Raw genomic sequence first — 19,350 nt, 5'->3', positions numbered from 1 at the left:
TCCATTACCTGTAAGCAAACATTGTGTTCTGGAGCAGGCTTGTCTTCAACAAACAGATCAAAATCAATTTTCTAATCTTCAAAACCTAGCTCTAGCTTCCTCTTCCCCATATCAACTATGCAGCTTGTGGTCAACATGAATGGCCTTCCCAATATTACAGGGATGTCAGTGTCTTCAGAGATATCCATTACCACAAAGTCTGCCGGGAAGATAAAATGTTTTACTCTGACCAAAACATCTTCAATTACTCCATATGGCCTGGCAATGGAGCGGTCAGCTAATTGTAAAGTCATTCGAGTGAGCATTATTTCCAACTCTCCCAATCTTCTGCACATGGAGAGCGCATCAAATTGATACTGGCTCCCAGGTCAATAAGAGTTTTTCCCACATTGACTTCCCCAATTGAACAAGGAATAGTTACACTCCCAGGATCTTTATCTTTTTCTTTTTCTTTTTCTTGGTCCTTCAATTCTTTATTTTTGACCATTATTTGTTCCTCTTTTTCTTGATTACTTTCACCTCTCACCTCATTTTTCTTGCCATCAGTACTTTTCTTGTCAACATTTTTCTTCTCATGTACAACACTATCCTTATCCTCAACCTCCACAAACCTTTTACTCCTTGTCATCACAGTTTTGCATTCCTCCTTGGGATTCTGTTCTGTATTTGCCACAAAACTGTTGGATGACTTGTCAGCTATCTGCTTGGCCAGTTGTCCCACCTGGACTTCAAGGTTCTTCAGTGCTAACTCAGTGCTTTTATGATTTGACATTGTTACCTGCATAAACTGAGTCAAGGTCTCCTCCAGCTTAGTAGTTCTCTAGAATATGTTAGGTCCTTGTTGGATTGGCCTTTTTGAAGGCCCACTCTGGTCTTTGTTGAACTGATTGCCAGGGTGTGTCCTCCACTGTCCTTGCTGATTATATGGACCCTGCTGGAAGCCTGAAAATCCTCCTTGAGTACCATTGTCGTTGTTTATTTCCCATATAATGAATTTCTTGAGTGTTTTCTTCAATGGGAGTACATTGGCCTATTTCATGAGCCTCACCACAGATGGTACAACCTGTAACCTGCAAAATAGAAGAGTGTGTAGGTTGACCCATAGACAACTTAGTTGGCAGCTTACCAAGTGTTTCTGTTAAAATTTCCAGTTGCTTAGAAACCAACTTGTTTTGTGCCAATAACGCATCATGTGATGATAGCTCAATCAAGCTTTTCTTCGTGGGTTGGTGGGTTCTATCTCGTAGAATGGCATTATCACTGGCTAACATGGTCTCAATTAGCTCTGTTGCTTCCTCTGGGGTCTTCAATTTTATCTTTGCCCCTGTAGAAGCATCTAACAGTTGCTTGGTTTGTGGTCTCAGCCCATCTATAAACATATTCAATTGGATTGGCTCAGAAAACCCATGAGTGGGAGTTTTTCTTAACAAACCTCTGAATCTCTCCAATGCTTCACTCAGAGATTCATCAGGAAACTGATGAAATGAAGAGATTGCAGCTTTCCCTTCTGCAGCCTTGGACTCTGGGAAGTATTTCTTTAGGAACTTTTTAACAACTTCTTCCCAGGTTTTCAGATTGTTGCTCTTGAATGAGTGGAGCCACCTCTTGGCTTCTCCTGCTAATGAGAATGAGAAAAGGCTGAGCCTAATAGCTTCGTCTGGTACACCGGCAATCTTAACAGTGTTACATATTTCAATGAACATTACCAAGTGTGCATATGGGTCTTCATTAGGTAATCCTTGAAATAAGTTCCCCTGTATTAAATGAATTAAGGAATGTGGATAGTTGATGTTGTTAGCTTGTACTTCAGGACGTGCAATACTGGAAAAAAATTGTGGCACTGAACTACTTGAATAATCCTCAAGGGTAATCCTCTAGTCATTCTCCTCCTCAAGAATGGATGCAACTATTCTGTTTTGCAAAAGTTTCCTTCTCCTTTCGGCCCTGTTCCTTCGCAATGTAGCTTCAATTTCTAAGTCCAAAGGAACTAAATTGCCTGTGAGAGATCTATGCATATACAATACTAACAGAACAGCGGTTATCCAGTTAAATAGGAACAGACAAATAGAATTTATGAATGAATATTCACAAAAACAATCAAAGAATAACAAATAAAGAATAGACAACTAAAAACGAGCTAACTTCCCAAATAAAAAGAAGTTCCCCGGCAATGGCGCCAAGAACTTGACCCCATTCCGACAAGTGCACCGGATCGCACAAGTAGTATAAAACGGTAAGAACCGAGTATCGAACACTCGGGGAACTTGTGTTATTTGGTAAGCTATTTCAGCAGATAGGCGTCTAGTGTGTAAAAGTAAGTGTGAATATGACCAAGTGTATAAACTATCTGTGCAAAAAGAAAGAAAATCACACGAGAGAAATGATGTGTAAAAACAAGTAGAGAACACGTTGGTCTTCCTAATAGGTGCCTGATGCTAAAAAGATATTCTCTATCTAACAATGCTCAGGTGTTCTTATGGTGTGTCCTGAGATACTAAACCCCGATTCCTCATGATAGTTTAGCATAATCCTGATCAAGCCTCGTCTGTAGATTCCTCTTGTAAGGATAAACTCAACCAAGATCGCATTAAGACACATACTCAACTAACTTATCGCACCCCAATTCCTCGTGAAAGCACGACAACTCAGCCCTGCACTATCAAGGACTTTAGAGTCAAACCAGTTTCCACTGTTGAATGACCCTAACAAAGCATGCATCTACGTGATCAAGGTAAAGGCATATTGGAATGAAAATCATATAGCACAGAGAACACACAAAACATCATTAAATAGATAGAAATATATTTACATCAGGTACCTACAGGGAAGATCCAACAGAGGATTTAGCTATCCATACCAGGAAGCCTTCTTAACCACAAAGAGAAGAACAAGATGAAAGATTGCAAAAATACAAGTGGTGAGGATGTCTCCTTCACCTCTAGGATCTCACAATCACTCACAAACTCATCTCAAGCTCTCAAACCGGCTCCTGCTTCAAGCTCTGGTCTCTGTAGATCTTCACACAGCAAAATCTCTCTAAACTCTTGGAACTTGGACCTTTCTCTCTCTAGAAACCCTAGACATGCAAAGCTCTGAATCCCAGTCCAAACTCTCTTCACAAAATCTGATTTCAAGCTTAAATAGGTGGCCTTGTTCGTGCTCGTGCGCTTAGCGCACGTATGGACCGCTTAGCGCAGTTAGTGATTTTTGGCTTAGCGCGCCTTTCTCGCTTAGCGGATGAACTGAAGTAGTGCGCTTAGAGAGATGAAGCGGTGCGCTTAGCGAACCTGTACACCTCATCTTCTTCTGGATTCTTCCTCACGCTTAGCCCAAGAATGTTGCGCTTAGAGGATGCTCGCTAAGCCAGCATATTGGCTTAGCGAGAAGGTGAAAACAGCCTTTTCCAAAGCTTGCCTAATTAACCTAAAATTGAGAGAAAATGATTATTAAATACACAAAATGAAAATACTAAGTATTTATTACATATACTTAACAGAAAATACTTATAACATTACAAAATAACCATAAATTGGGAGAGTTTGATACAATTTATACAAGTTGTATACACAAAAGTTAGTCGTTTTCACTGACTAACAACTCCACGCATTTTCCTCCCTTAGAAGACGCACCTGTGAGCCTCGCGTCGCCCTCCCGCCGAAGGGTAGGTTGCGAAACTACACAATTTAATTTTCTCTCATGTGTATCACTCTTTCCCTCACGTGTATCACTCCTCTTTTTCCTATTCGTCTTTGGTGTTTCACTCTTTTCTTTCTCTCGTTCTCTCTTTTTTCTCATTCTGATTTGGTCATCACACACTTCTCTAGGAGATAAAGGTTTAAGAATAATTTTCTAGTCATGGTGCTGGAAAGAAATCTTGTTGGTGAAGCCATCATGCACTGTTTTGGTGTCATATTGCCATGGCCTTCCTAATAGTATATGAGTCACCTCCATTGGAACCATATCACACAACACCCTATCATTGTATCTTCCAATGGTGAGACACACCTCAACCTACTGAGTCACTTTTAAACGTGCAAGACAAAAATTAATTGCAATAATATAAATGAGATAAGGGAATAGAGAATTGCAAACTCGATTTATACTGATTTGGCCACTTCCCATGCCAATGTCCAATCCTCAAACAACCCACTTGAGATTTCCACTATCCTTGTAAAACTCTTCTACAACTTCTGAACCACCTAGGGATTCCTCTCCCTTGTGTTCAGGATTCTTACAATTCAAGAGACAAACAATCTCTTTATCATCACAATTCTTTTTCAAGAATTACATATATTTTTCTCTCTTTTAGAGAAGATGATACAAGTTGAAGTTCTTAGAAGAATACTCAAATGATTTGCAAGTGTTTGGCCAAAGATTTGTTTTTGAGAGAATAAGGCAATGAGGTTCTAAAAAACTCTGAAGATTTTCATAGACAAGTCACATATTTATAGGCTCTTGGTGACTTTTCAAAATCTTATGAAGGGATGTAACTTTTCAAAGTAATTTTTGAAATTTCCTCATTGGTAATCGATTACAGATCTTTGGTGATCGATTACACAGTTATTTAATGAGGGGTCATGTCTTTTCAATTTGAATTTCTGGAGTTCCGTTACTGGTAATCGATTACATACATGTGGTAATCAATTACAACTTTTAAAATTCAAATTTCAAACTTTTTGAAAGCTTTTTAAAACTAATTGTGCTTCTAGTAATCAATTACAGCTCCTGGTAATCGATTACTAGTGAAAAATACCTTTTTTGGAAATGTAAAAAACATTTAAAAAACTTTTTATAAGTAACTTAAAAATTCTATTTTTAAGGCCAAATCTTTTCAATCATTAAGAGATTCTTTTAACAAAAATGACTAAAGTGAATCTTTTCTCTTGATCTTTTGTTTACTTGATCTTGATTTGGACTTGAAGTAAACTTGAGTTGCTTCTATCTTTGGCATCATCAAAACCTTTATACATATGCAATCACACTTCTTACCATTAGCATATCACCCTGCATAACTTCCTCCTCAAGCTCTTCTTCCACCTCTTCTTCTTCACTAATTTCAGATTCACTGGTGATTTCTCCATCTATCTTCATGATCATGGTCCTCCTTGTTGGACAGTCAGAAGCAATATGTCATTTGCCTAAGCATTTGAAGCATTTTATGTTTTTGGTACCGGTGTTGGATGATGAGGCAGAATTATGTTTGGTTCCAGCACTAGGTGCTGCTAACTTTCCATGTGGAGACTGTGTAGGTCCAGTTCTGGTTGAAAGTGTTGGATGAGTTCCTTCTTGTTGCGCTTTTCCTCTCTAGCTACTGTTCAACCTGGACTGCCTTATGCAGCAAGTCATCCAATTCCATGTACTCCTGTAATTCAACAACATCTCTAATGTTAGGATTTAGGCCACTCAGAAAACGAGTCATTGTGTCCTCAGTTTCCTCTTCAATGTTTGCCCTCACTAGTGCATTTCCATCTCTTTGTAGTACTCCTCCATAGTCAAACTTCCCTAGGACAACCTCTGGAGTTTTTATCGCAAGGTTCCGCTATAGCTAGTTGGAACATACCTCTTTTGCATAAACCTTCTCATCTCAGTCCATCTGTATTTATCTCCCGCCCTTCCTCCCTCATCATGTGTCTTTGATTTTTATTCCACCAAACAAGGGCATAGTCTGAGAATTCAGCTACTACTAGCTTCACCTTCTGCTCTTCAATATAATCATTGTAGGAGAATACATGCTCAATCATCATCTCCCAATCAAGGTATGTGTCTAGGTCACTCTTGCCTTTGAAATGAGGTACATTGAGCTTTACTCCCTCAATTTTGTTCTTCCCCTCCATTCTATTTTTCCTGGGTCCATCATTGCCCCCTCTCTTCCCACCATAATGTCGTCCAACATTCTGATTCAGTTAGTTCTCCAAACCTTCAATTCGTCCATAGAGCTCTTCATTGTTACGGTTAGTAATCGTTGCATCTATGTAGTCATCACATCTAATAACAAGCACTGAGATCCGTCCAGCTGATGATATTCACCACCACCGTCACCAGCTCCTGCCATAATTAAGGAACAAAGAAGAAAATATGCAGTAATTTAAACAAAGGTTTCAAGACCTCACCACACTCTACTCATGTGTTTTTCTCTTTGATGGTAGTACACTCGTGTTTAATGCTCTCAATATAGGCTTTTGTCTTATGTTTTTCACTCTTCCCTTTTACCATTCACTCCCTCTTAAGTTCTTGGATGAATCAAATTAGACGCACAAGGTAATATAACAGAAAAGATAGCTTAATTATCACAGACTCAGTAACAAATTTAATTAACATATTTCAGTAATAGATTTGAAGAACAGATTTGGATAACAAATTTGGATAACAGATTTAGATAATAGACTTGAATAGCATATTTGGATAACAAATTTGAATAACAGATTTGGATAATAAATTTGAATAATAGATTTGTATAACAGATTTGTATAAAAGATTTTTTCCAAGAAAAAAACCTCTAACTGCCTCAAATTCGCATTCAAAGATCAAACACACACCTTTTTTTTTTCAAACTTTCTACAACTCTTTTTTTTATGTATATGATGCTTTCTTTGTTTTTTGTTTATATATAATGTTTTCTTTTTCAAAATTCGTCTAGGATAACAAAACAAAACACGAAACCGAGACAAATTACAAAGAGAAAAAAATAAAAATTGGAGACAAATTACTCGAGTCCCTGTGGAGATGAATTCTTTTATAAATGTGAAATCTACAATGACAATTGGTATGCTTGCCAAAAGTCTTAACAACATGATATTGCTTATAATGTGCATGTTGTTAGCCAGTTTGTTGTTTCTCCTACCATAGTACATTGGGAAACTATTCTTCAAATTCTTATATATCTTTAAGGCACTCAATTTCAGAGTCTTCTCTTTCCCTCATCTTCTTCCTTGGAGCTATGTGCTCACTTTGATGCAAATTGGACAGGTGACTCCACTGATCGTAAATCTACCATATGTTTTTGCATTTTCTTAAGAGACACTCTTATCTCTTGGAAGAGCAAGAAACAAGACATTGTCTCTCATTCTTCTACAGAAGTTGAATATCATGTCATGTCTTCTACCACTACAGAGGTAGTTTGGTTGGGTTGGCTACTCTCTAACATGGGTGTTTCTCTCTTGGGATCCATTCCGATGTATTGTGACAATAAGTGTGTCATCCAAATTACTCTTAACTCAATCATTAATGAACGCACAAAGCATATTAAAAGTGATTGCCATCTCACTCACCATCATCTTCAACATAACACCATTACTTTGCCTTTTGTTTCTTCAGCTATGCAAATTAGTGACTTATTCATCAAATCTCATTCTATTAAACACTTTTATTTTCTGACTGACATTCCCAATGCTTCGTGCTTATGCATCATGAGTTTTAGAGAGGATGTTAGATAATATTAGATATATTAGCTAATGATAGTTTAATGATTCTGTCATTTATATATATTACGCTTTTGTGTTTTATATTGTACAAACTTTACAATTACTAATGTTATGGAACCCTGGCTCCCTTTTTCCTTCTCCACTATGCCTCTTCTCTTCTTATGTTAACATATCTAATGAGTGAAATTGAGATCCTAAATCTAATTTTTACCTGTATAAAAAGAGTCATTCAGTTTCATGTAAATCAACTTAAACTTATTTTTTGATACTTGATCTTATTTGTGTGTCATTTAACCGTTATCAATAAGAAACCAATAAAAAAATTATTTGGATACTTCTCTAACTCTCGATTATTTTAATTTAACGATAAAAGAACTTTGAGAATTAGATAAATACCGGAAAAATGCTATATATAACAGAAGTCACAATCCCTTGGAAAAAAAATAGAAATAGCAAATTTTGTATCATTTTGTCAAAATGTCAATGTTATGACTCATGACCATTCTTCCTTCTAGACTTCTAGCATTTTTTCGTTATTCTTTTTCGTCCAAATCGTCTCTCTTCTCATCAATGCTATCAATTCCTCGTTGCTTGCGATATCTGTTTGGCAGCCATGTAAACACCCTTCCCCACATACCTTTGGCCTATTTATAAAAAGAAAAAAAAGAAAGTAAGAAAAGAACAATTCTCTCTCTCCTTTTATTTTGTGTCTGTCACCATCCACTATCCACTCCTGATTTCCTCTCCTTCAATTTCCTGCAGTCTACACTTACCTTTCTTCCTTTTTATTTTTTTAGTATTAGTATAAGTAGTTGTCTTCATTTTTTATTATTAATGATATGGGTATGAAATAGTTTTTCCTTTTTTCGGTTACTTATGGTATTATGAAGTAATCATTGTCAAAAACAACTAATGTTGATCAGAAACTGGGAGTGGGCTTAAAATAGATATTCTGTATTTTTCTTTCTTCCTGTTTGCTACTATTAATTAATGGGTTCCTTTCTTCCTCTTTGCTACTATTAATTAACATATAAACAAACTAAAGAAAAATAAAAAAAAACCGTTTTTCCTTTTCCATTTCGGAGGCTTTCCCCTTTCGTCATTTTCCGCGTAAACCACACTCACCTTCTCCTTCCTTCCCCTCTTTTAAATTCCGCCTTCTCTCTCTCTCTCTCACACACACACACACAAACAACACCACAAAAATAAAAACACACACATTTACACTCTTGTTCTATATTCCGTTACACCAAGCGAGCCTCGTGCAGGTGAGTGAGTCCCTCGCTCTCTTTCTTCTTTCCTTTTAATTACAGTTCCATTGGTCGAGTTGTTCTTGTAGATACAAGCAATGTTCTATCTAACCTTTTACAATTCCAAACAAATTGATCGGGATCTTATAATTTTCAAAAACCTCAATTTGTCTTTGTAAAATGTAAACTAATAATCAATTCGGACACTGCTTTCCTGTTATCAAAGGTGTGGAAAATGATCAAACGGTTCACATTTGTGATCAAAATTGCAGAATCAGTTTACCAAGACACTGTAGGGGGCCAAATAAGTAATTTAATCCCCTCTGTTATTTTTCTCCGTGCTTCAAGTTACTGATCTGAGAATTTTGGGTTTCTTTCTAGCTACAAGTGATTCTTCGAGCACTCAGTTCAATTTTGTGTTCTCTGTTAAAATGTTCACTGTGAATTTTGTGGCTGAAGTACTCAAATATGCTTGTGTGATATGTAGTTGTATGAAAAAATAAAATTGTGTAATGAGATCCTACGGTTAATCTGGCAATGCCAATGATATTATATTATAAATATCATTCAGGCATGAGTAAGGGGCACAGTATTATCTAAAAGACTGAAACTAATAGAATTGAAATTAGGGAATTACACTCAGATTGAAATTGTATTCATCTCGTCCAGGAACACTGTGAAAATGAACTAAGTTGTACTTTTTTTACTGGCATTGTGTTTCTTTAATATTTTTGGTGTTTTGATTTTCAATTAGCATTGCTAATTTTGTCATTTGCAGCAGAAAAATGCCAGAAGATCAGTTGAACAGACACACGATCAGATCACATGGAGCTAAAGTGGCAAGGACACATATGCATGACTGGTTGATTCTTTTGCTTCTTGTTATCATTGATGGGATCTTGAATGTGATAGAACCATTTCACCGTTTTGTTGGAGAGGGGATGATGTCCGACTTGAGATACCCGTTGAAAGATAATACTATACCCTTTTGGGCTGTTCCAGTATGTTCTGCTTCTAACAAACTATGCATCCTTGTTGTTGAGATTATGTTAATATAGACCTTTATTGACATTCAAGATATGAACTCTTAAATTTCAAATTTTGGGACAGATTGTAGCAATATTGTTGCCAATAGCAATCATTCTTGTTTACTATCTCATCCGAAAGGATGTTTATGACTTCCACCATGCTATCTTGGGTACTTTTCTGTCTTTTAGAAACTTTTCCTAACCTTATTTTGCATATCACTTTGCTATAGCCTAACCTATGTATTGCCAAATGCATATTCAGGCCTTTTATTTTCTGTACTCATTACTGCGGTGATAACGGATGCTATCAAAGATGGTGTTGGACGGCCACGCCCAGATTTCTTCTGGCGTTGTTTCCCTGATGGAAAAGGGGTGGGTTCTCAATTTTATGAACTACCAAGATTTCCTTAATACCTTTACCATGTGATACGTAGCTAAAGAAATATGGTATTGATTACTGTTATGTTCAGGTGTTTGATCCAGTAACAAGGAATGTTAGATGTACTGGAGATAAGAGTGTTATTAAGGAAGGGCACAAAAGTTTTCCAAGTGGACATACCTCTTGTAAGTACCCAGAACAAACTTGAGGGTCTCTAGGACCTTATTAGTTATTATTTTGATGTATGGTATATATCCTCCATGTTCCACATTTCGTTGAAACAATGGTCTTATTGCCTCTTGAAGTCAACATAATTGATAAATTGGTAATCTTAAGCTTACTTTCACATAGCATACCAGGTTCTAGAAAAAACAGGGTTCCAAGTTGAAGGAAGAATTGAATACTCGTTGATCAAAGTTCACTCCATCATAGTATGATAGATCTTTTGAAGAACTGAATAATTAAATGATAATATCAATCGAGTCCCATTCTACATGTCTATATTGACAACAATAAAATTTAAACAGTGAAACGGAAACCCATTGAATTTAGAAATCTTGAGTTTCCAAATCCTATATGTCAACGATAAAGTTTTTCTAGGGAAATATAATAGTTACATAGCCTGAAATTTTCATTAATGTGTCAGGTTCAATGATTTTTTTTAATTAAATACCTATTTATTTAATCTTATACCATTTTTGTAAGTTTGAAGGATTTGGTGCTTTTGGAAATACTTACTTGGTCTCTCAACCTTGGAAATTTAATTTGTCTGCTGCATGACTAACAACTATATCAGGACTAGAATTTGCATTATTATTTTTTTTTTTTTTTGTTATTGGGCATTTGGGGTTTGTAAGTGAGACCTATGTATATTTTTGTTCTCGTTTTATAATAAATTATGTTAAAAAATATTCAACTATTGGTATGCAGGGTCCTTTGCTGGACTTGGTTTTCTTGCATGGTATCTATCCGGGAAAATTAAGGCATTTGACCGTAGGGGCCATGTTGCAAAGCTTTGTATTGTTTTCTTTCCGCTTCTTGTGGCAGCTATGATTGCTGTCTCTCGTGTTGATGATTATTGGCATCATTGGCAAGATGTTTTTACTGGAGGGCTTATAGGTCTGTTGAAGACTGGATTTTCTTTGTTTGATTTATTAATATGTAAATATACTTTTCTCCAGACTTTTTATACGAGCTTTTATGCAGGTTTGACAATCTCTTCCTTTTGTTACTTACAATTCTTTCCACCTCCATATGACACAGATGGTATGTCCATGAATTTATACTTTTAAACTTTTTATTATCTGTTGACGTTATTGTTATGATGTGCTTTTTCTTATGTATGTAGTAGTCGGATTATTTGTTACAGTTTAATATATCAAATGTATTTTTGGTCCTTCGGTTTATCTATAATTTTGGATTTGATTCCCCGGTAATTTAATTCACGAATTAGGTTCCCCTATTTTGTAAAATAGTGCAATATTGGTCTTTCAGACCTCAATTGGACGTTGACCGTTAAATAGTGATTTTGACTACCACGTGTCACGTTCTTATTGGATGATAACTACCACGTGTTGGTCAATGAAAGCAATAATGTATTTCATCTTTCATGGAGTTGACATCCAATGAACAAGACACGTGACAGTTATAATTCAATAAGAACGTGACACATAACAGTCAACATCACTATTTAACGGTCAACATCCAATTGAGGCGTCCTGGATCAACATTGCAGGATTTTATAAAACAGGAAGACCAAATGCGAAATTGGAGTTAAAGTGGGAGATCAAAAGTTCAATTTTGCCTATATCAAATAGTTGTCATATCTGTTTTCAAGAAATATGTTAATTGCGCATCACAAGCTAAACTTTGGTTGTGTTATTGGATTTTCAGGGCAATAATTGACGTTATTAATAACTAGATTCTGTTTAGGGATGAAAAGCACGTTTGTCAAACTCTTGAAGGGAATAATTTTTAAACACATGCTACATGTTTTTTTTTACTGACAAATGTTAGTTTTTGTTAGTAGAAAGGATCAAATCTGACCTTTCCACTCTTCCATTCTTCCTTAACCATCCAACTCACCTTATATCTTCATGTGATGCTATTGTTACCGGGACTTCTAAAATTCAGTTGCTGAGCATGTTACTTGTTGCTTAACGAATCATTTAGCAGAACTAAGATTAAAAATAGATTAATTGGAAATCATTATGGCGGTCTGCCTTATGAAGTTATAGCAGTTAACTTGCCTACCATAACTAAAATAGAAGCAGGGGTTTATTGTTTTATCATATTGCCAGTCATTTTAACAAATGCTTTATAAATTTAATTAATATCATAATGTTGTTCAATTTTTAGAGAACTTTTATGACAATATATTGTCCTTATTTATGAACTGTTGGAAGGGTAAGTGTTATCAATGTAGCATGTTATGCTGTTTTGCTCAGGAGCATACTTTTAAGATATTATCATTATTGCTAAGTTTTAGCACTAACATGGGACTTAGTTGTTTATGAAGTAAAACTACAAAGGCATAAAAAGTGGGCAGCAATATTCTGTCCGAAACTTTTTGTTTGCACATAACTTATTTTGAAAATTAATTAATTAATTTCTGTATTTAAAATTAAAATTTAATTTGATTTGGGTTAGATTGGGATCACTTTCCTTTCTGGACAAAATGTGAGTTTTCAACCTACGGCCCAGCCTCTGATTCATGGATATATTTTTTTCTTTTTTTGGTAGTACGTTTCACCTTTAAGATGGCTCTCTTGTAATTAACTAATTTTTTGTATCAATTTTTTTTATCAATTCTTGTAATTAACTAATTACTTTTACATATTACTCCCTCTATAGTACCATAAAGGGTAGGAAATTAGTGAATTTCTATCACTTAGTGGACAAAAGTTAGACAATGTCTCAGTTTTTTTTTTTTATTGAGGGGACAATGTCATAGATTGGTATCTATGTTTTGTGGTTAATCATTTATTTAATGTTGTTTTCCAATGAAAACTGTGGTTTTACCTCTATAAATGTGCCAACCTTTGGAGTATCTGTAACCCAACATTTTTTTTTTTTTTTATTGTTTATTACGTCTTAAGTGATTCCACACCATTACAAATCACTCATTTTTACATTTTAGTTTACAACTTTTACAACTCTTCTTTTCAACTGAACAACTTTAAGAATTTTACTAAATATATAGGTCCCACAAGTGACCACATCCTTACCTTTCATATTTTTTTTATTATTACATCTTCACTTTTTTCATAAATAAATGCTCATTGATTATATAAGCATTTTTTTATTGCTTCATAGAAGTACCAGTGGGTAAATAAACACGTTGTGCTTCACCCACACTTATTAAGAATTTCCTCCAATTAATGCTTGACTCTTTAAGCATCAACTCTTATTAAGCCCATTCGAATAAAAAAAGAACTCTTATGAAGCCCACTGCACTCAAGCATCTCCATTGGAGGTGCTCTTAGTGTAACTATTATTGTGTAGGTTACTGAAGTGAAACTTAAGTTTCGATAATAGAATAACAACATAAAAAGTACTTACAATACATCTAAGTCGTCCTAATAAAATATTTATGCATGCAAGTGCTTATGTCATGTCACGTCAGTTAAACAATACTATCAGCTCAACTGCTAAGTTTCCATCTACTTCTCTAGTTTTGTGAGTAGGAGGTACTTGTTATATATTAGTTACCATAATGATTCCTGTACTTCTCTTTGTCATCCTTTAACCATGTTCAATATAGTCTAGTGTGGTTCTTTTGTAGATTTTGAAGGAGAAAAGAAATTAATTAACAACTTCCAAAATAATGTGTTTATATTTTAATTAAAAAAAATCAATTTCTTTTGCAGGATGGGGACCTCATGCATATTTCCAGATGTTGGCTGAACCTAATGGCGTTCAAACTTCTTCGAACAGCAATTATGCGCAGCATGCTGAGGTTCAGATTCTATCTGTGTGTATCCCACCTCAACATGATGGCGATAATGCAAGGATACATTGATTGTACATTAAGTGTGACATAGGAAAAATCACAGAATGTCCATAATCTGTAACAAATATAAGGATTCGATAAGATTATTTTGCAGATAAACAACACTACAGTATCATTGGTTGTTACAGATGCACTATGTCAATTACTTATTTACTTAAGTTGATAGTAGATGTTTGTTGGATTAGGAGTATCTTGTTATTGGTCTTTTTCGGTCATCTTATTTGTTAGTTGGTATAGTCACCACAGTGTAATTATGTTCATATCATATTAATAGTTGAGGAGGGTTTGATGGATCCCAAAGGGTAAGTCTCCTTGAAATACATAATTTTCTCGCACAATACATCGATATAAATTTAATATGCATGGTAAAATGTTTCTATTACAAATGGACAAAACACTTACCCTTATGTTGAAGGGTCTTTTACTGTATCGAAGGGTCTTATCTGACAGTTCCTTACTGAAGTTTCTAGTGTGTGTAAGTTCGAAAGAGCGAGGGGGGGATACCTACAAAAGACGTTCCAACGTTCAAATAAGGGTTTAGCTCAGAGCAGTAGACGATAGTGAAATATTTAAGAATGAATTAATCTTTTTACCTGGGGGGGTTCTCCCCTTTTTATATTGACCTTACTGTGCCTGGGGTCTATGAGCCTGCACTTCCCGATTACCAGTTAAGTAATATGCCTTTTAATCCCAAGGTGACAAAGGGGTTCTTGAATTGCAACAACCGCCTTCCCAAGGTGTTAAGGGATAGGGATCAATGTTCGGACGCACACTTAAGTTGGTAGCTCTAGGGAAGTCGACTATGGTTGACTCAGCCTCCCCTCCTTTAGGTGGGCTTGCCTTAGGTTGTCGTGACCTGTGAGCTTCCCGCAGGTGGGTGTTCTCGGACCTAAGGGCTACAACTTCCTTAGCATGATGCCTTTACATTTATGAGACCTGAGCTTGTAACCTTTGCATTATAGAGGACAAGTCAGTTTGGTCCTCTACATGAATCTCTTTGTTCTATTGATCATTCGGTTGCTCCATTGTTGTTGTATTGGTTCAAGTTCTTGTTATTGCCATAATCTCTTGGGGATGGGATATAACTTATACAGCCCCATGATGGATACCAAAATGTTCTTGTCAGAAATGGACTGAACACTTACCCTTATGTCGAAGGGTCTTCTTGGATGGTTCCTTGCTGAAGTCTCTGGTGTGTGCAAGTTCAAAAGAGCAAGGGGGGGGGGGGGGGGGGTACCTGCAAAAGACACTCCAATGGTCATGTAAGGGTTCGACTTAGAGCGGTAGACGATATTTAGTGAATATTTAAGAATGAATTAGTCCTCTTACTTGGGGGTTCTCCCCTTTTTATACTGGCCTTATTGGGCCTGGGGTTTATGGGTCTGCACTTCCTAATCACCAGTTAAGTAATACGTCTCTTAATTTTGTTTAGGTACTTCTAATCAAGTAATTACCGTTAAGCATGTTTATTGGCAATAATCATGGCTGAATGTTACTCATCACTTGCCTATATTGAAAGTCGAGACGTGCTATATGAAATATGTGGGTATATAGGTGAGAGGGTACTCGGTTGGACACACCAGGTGTCCTCTCGTATTGAACGAATACTTTATCTGGTATAGTAATCCATATTAAAAAAAAATGTCTTGTAAAGATAATTTGCAAATTAATTAATTTAAACTTGTATGCACATGAAAAATTTTCTACATAATAAGTTTGTCTACACCCTCTAAAAACAAAGGTTTGTCTACAGAGTGTGCTAATAAAGATATATTGATATTCACCAAAAAAATAAAGATATATTGATTTAAAGCTAAATAATCAAAAGTGTGATGCGGTGACAAATTGATCCCTAAAAGATAAAAATATAAATTTAGTCCATGGATGTGGAGAAAGTGCGACAAATTAGTTTTATCATTAAATTTTTAAGACCATTTTATCATAAGTTGTAATGTTCAAGGACCACTTTTACAATCTCTCTATTGCTCCCCTCTCCCCCTCTCTCTCTATATATATTTACATATTAAAACAATGATCTCTAGTAGAGGTGTAGTTTTCATTGCAATTTTTGTTAAGAAAATTAATCAAACTTATATTTGGATAGAACTTAATTTGAACAAACCTAGTCTCTTTGGGCTGCTATAAGTTAGGTTAATATATATTTATTAGTATGCAGCAGGGCGAACGCAAGTTATTTGAATAAATATGTTTATTATGAGAAAAAAAATCATCTTTTATTGAAAAAAATGAATTGTTTTAGGATTAAAAAGTTGATCTGTCAGTATGCATTTTATTTACTTATTTATATACTTAAAGGTGTTAAATATGTTTTAATTAATATTATTCATTTTATTTGCCATATATATTAACAATAAACTAATTTAAAGTTAATGATGAGAACAAAAATAATATTTTTTTATTTTTGAACTAGGGCGATGATATGCAAAACATCAAAGACATCATAACATCCTAAGAGGTTGACATCCTATGAACAACTTATCGTCTAACATAGGACTGTTAGTTGCTATTCACGACTTAGTTTTGTATTAAATATTTGCATGGAATTAGCGCTTTACCTCCAATTTATGGTTTTTTTGTATGAATTGTACATATTTTCATGTTTAGTGTGATTTTATAGAGTAGATACTCTCATTTTGTGAATTAATGTTGAAACCACTTCAGTTTCAGGCCAAAAGAAGATAAGGTTCAAGTAGTTGATGACTCGCTAAGTGAGGCAGATCCGCTAAGCGAGTGTCATTCGCTAATCGAGGAATACAACTCACTTAGCTGTGGAAGCAATGACTTCCAAGATTATTTTGATGATGCCAAAGAATCAAGAGTTAAGCAAGTTCCAAAGAATCAGGCTTCAAGAATCAAGTCTCAAAGAATCAAGATTCAAGAACAATTAAGTTTCAAGATTCAAGAACAATCAAGATCAAGATTCAAGATTCAAGAGAAGTTGATTTCAAGATTCAAGAGAAGAAATCGAGAAGCAATAGTCAAGACTTCACAAGGGAAGTATTTTTTCAAAAAATCCAAACACAGCACAATTTTGTTTTACAAAAGAGTTTTCTAAAAAAATTTCTAAGTTACCAGAGTATTTACTCTCTGGTAATCAATTACCAGTTTCATGTAATCGATTACCAATGACCAAATTTGATTTCAAAATGTTTTTAACTGATTTGCAATGTTCCAAAATATTTTTCAAATAGTGTAATCGATTACACTATATTGGTAATCGATTACCAGTGTATCTAAACGTTGGAATTCAAATCCAATTGTGAAGAGTCACAACTTTTCATAAAATGCATTGTGTAATCGATTACATGATTGTGGTAATCGATTACCAGTGATAACTTTTGAATAAAAGGTCAAAAGTTGTAACTCTTGACATGATTTTCTCAAGGTTATAACTCTTTTAATGGTTTTCTTGACCAGACATGAAGAGTCTATAAAAGTAAGACCTTGACTTACATTCAATAGACTTTTACAACTCTTTAACAATTTTTGAGAACATCTAAGAATTCCTTTCTATGAAACCTCTCTTCTTGTTCTTCCTTTGCCAAAAAGCTTTCTAAGTTTTGTTTTTCCAAACCTTGTTTTTCTGCAACTGAAAATTCTGCAGAAAACAAAAGTGCGCTATCTTTTCTTCTCTTCTCCCTTTGCCAAAAGAATAGAAGGACTAACCACCTGAATTCTTTTGTGTCTCTCTTCTCCCTTTGCCAAAAAATAGAAGGACTAACCGCCTGAATTCTTTTGTGTCTCTCTTCTCCCTTTGCCAAAAAATAGAAGGACTAACCGCCTGAATTCTTTTGTGTCTCTCTTCTCTCTTCCAAGAGAATTCAAAGGACTAATCACCTGAGAATTCTTTTGATTCTTCCCTTCCCCTTAAACAAAAGATTTCAAAGGACTAACCGCCTGAGATATCTTTTGTTTCCCCTTACAAAGATTCAAAGGACTAACCGCTTGAGAATTTTTTGTCCTAACATATTGGAGGGTACATCCTTTGTGGTACAAGTAGAGGGTACATCTACTTGGGTTGTTATACTGAGAACAAGAGAGGGTATATCTCATTGTGGATCAGTTCAAGAGGAGGGTACATCCACTTGGTTGTTCAAAGAGAACAAGGGAGGGTACATCCCTTGTGGATCTTTGGCTTGTAAAGGATTTTACAAGGTTGAAAGAAATCTCAAGAACCGTTGGTTGCTTGGGGACTGGATGTAGGCACGGATTATGGCCGAACCAGTATAAATCTTATGTTTGTCTTCTTCTTCCCAACACTCTTTAATTTTCGTTATGTACTTTTAATTGCCGCTTTTACTTTTGGTTAAGTTTCTGTTTCTGTTTCTGTTTCTGTTCTTTACTTTCTTAACTTTGTAGTAAAAGCCTAGTTGAATCTAGTTACATTAAGAAGGATAACTTTTTAACTAGTTAAGACACATTAATAATTAATTCAACCCCCCATTCTTAATTATTCCGAGGCCACTTGATCCAACATTAGTGAGCTGGAAAACCCTAAAAGAGGATTAGTCAGAGATGTGCTCGCCCAATGCACAGCTAGCCTCCCAACGAGGTCATTGTCCCTTCTCGCGCTTAGCGCGCCCAGCTCGCTAAGCCAAAATCCAAGAGCCTTTAAAACACTGAATTTGGCGGAGTTTTAGAGAGAGTAAAAAAAAGATCACAAGGGGAAGCTGAAGCGACAAAAAGAGAGCAGCAAAGAGAGCTTAGGTTAGAGGAGTGAAGTTAGGGTTTTAGAAGTGACTCTTTTCACTTCTAAAATCCTAGATATTTAGTTTATATTCAAATAAACTTTAGTACAGAACCCAACTTGATATTTATCTTGCTTTTAGTTTATACAAATTTTTGCATACTAGATGTACAATGTCTGAGTGAAACAAATTCTCTGTGAATACGATACTCGGTCTTACCATTTTAATTACAACTTGTGTGAATCGGTACACTTGCCGACACACGAACAAGTTTTTGGCGCCGTTGCCGAGGAATTTCTTTCCACTTAGATAGTATAATTCAGTGTGCAAACATTTATTATTTATTCTTTGATTGATTTGTGAATAGATATTTAGAATTCAATTTTTGTCTTGATTTGGTTAACTGCTTGATGTGCCATCATTTTCTTCTATTTTCTAAACCCTTTTTGCACCATTTTAATTACTGATTGGTCTTAATTGTCAATTAATCAGGAAGTTTTATTATTTGGGCTCATTTAGCTAATTTGATGTTTTTAATCTAATTTCAGGAA

General features: G+C 35.3%; 1 protein-coding gene across 5 annotated transcripts; it reads left to right on the top strand.

The window, feature by feature from the left end:
* The first annotated feature begins 8,221 nt into the window (after positions 1–8,221).
* LOC100782531 (lipid phosphate phosphatase 2) lies at positions 8,222–14,383 on the top strand. Of its 5 annotated transcripts, none has more exons than XM_041004911.1 (8): positions 8,222–8,689; positions 9,450–9,672; positions 9,782–9,869; positions 9,962–10,071; positions 10,170–10,263; positions 11,009–11,197; positions 11,285–11,344; positions 11,972–13,941. In XM_041004911.1, exons 2-8 carry the CDS (start codon positions 9,457–9,459, stop codon positions 11,977–11,979), a joined length of 765 nt encoding a protein of 254 aa, XP_040860845.1. In that variant the 5' UTR covers positions 8,222–8,689; positions 9,450–9,456; the 3' UTR covers positions 11,980–13,941. The 5 variants fall into 5 exon arrangements, with proteins under 5 accessions (XP_040860845.1, XP_006587221.1, XP_006587220.1 ...); XM_006587158.4 differs by lacking the exon at positions 11,972–13,941 and adding an exon at positions 13,948–14,383 and having other exon boundaries at positions 8,232–8,693; XM_006587157.4 differs by lacking the exon at positions 11,972–13,941 and adding an exon at positions 13,948–14,383 and having other exon boundaries at positions 8,233–8,693; positions 9,453–9,672.
* The last annotated feature ends 4,967 nt before the right edge of the window (positions 14,384–19,350 follow it).

The sequence above is a fragment of the Glycine max genome, chromosome 9, assembly GCF_000004515.6.
Source record: "Glycine max cultivar Williams 82 chromosome 9, Glycine_max_v4.0, whole genome shotgun sequence".
Taxonomy (NCBI): domain Eukaryota; kingdom Viridiplantae; phylum Streptophyta; class Magnoliopsida; order Fabales; family Fabaceae; genus Glycine; species Glycine max.
This window is presented reverse-complemented; position numbering and strand designations above follow the sequence as displayed.

What these genes read in the sequence shown, in the direction of transcription:
- LOC100782531 (XM_006587158.4), top strand. Translation starts at nt 9,457, where the DNA reads ATGCCAGAAGATCAGTTGAACAGACACACGATCAGATCACATGGAGCT. An exon ending in TCCAAGTGGACATACCTCTT is followed by an intron (nt 10,264 to 11,008) that starts GTAAGTACCCAG and finishes ATTGGTATGCAG; the next exon opens with GGTCCTTTGCTGGACTTGGT. An exon ending in TTTTACTGGAGGGCTTATAG is followed by an intron (nt 11,198 to 11,284) that starts GTCTGTTGAAGA and finishes GCTTTTATGCAG; the next exon opens with GTTTGACAATCTCTTCCTTT.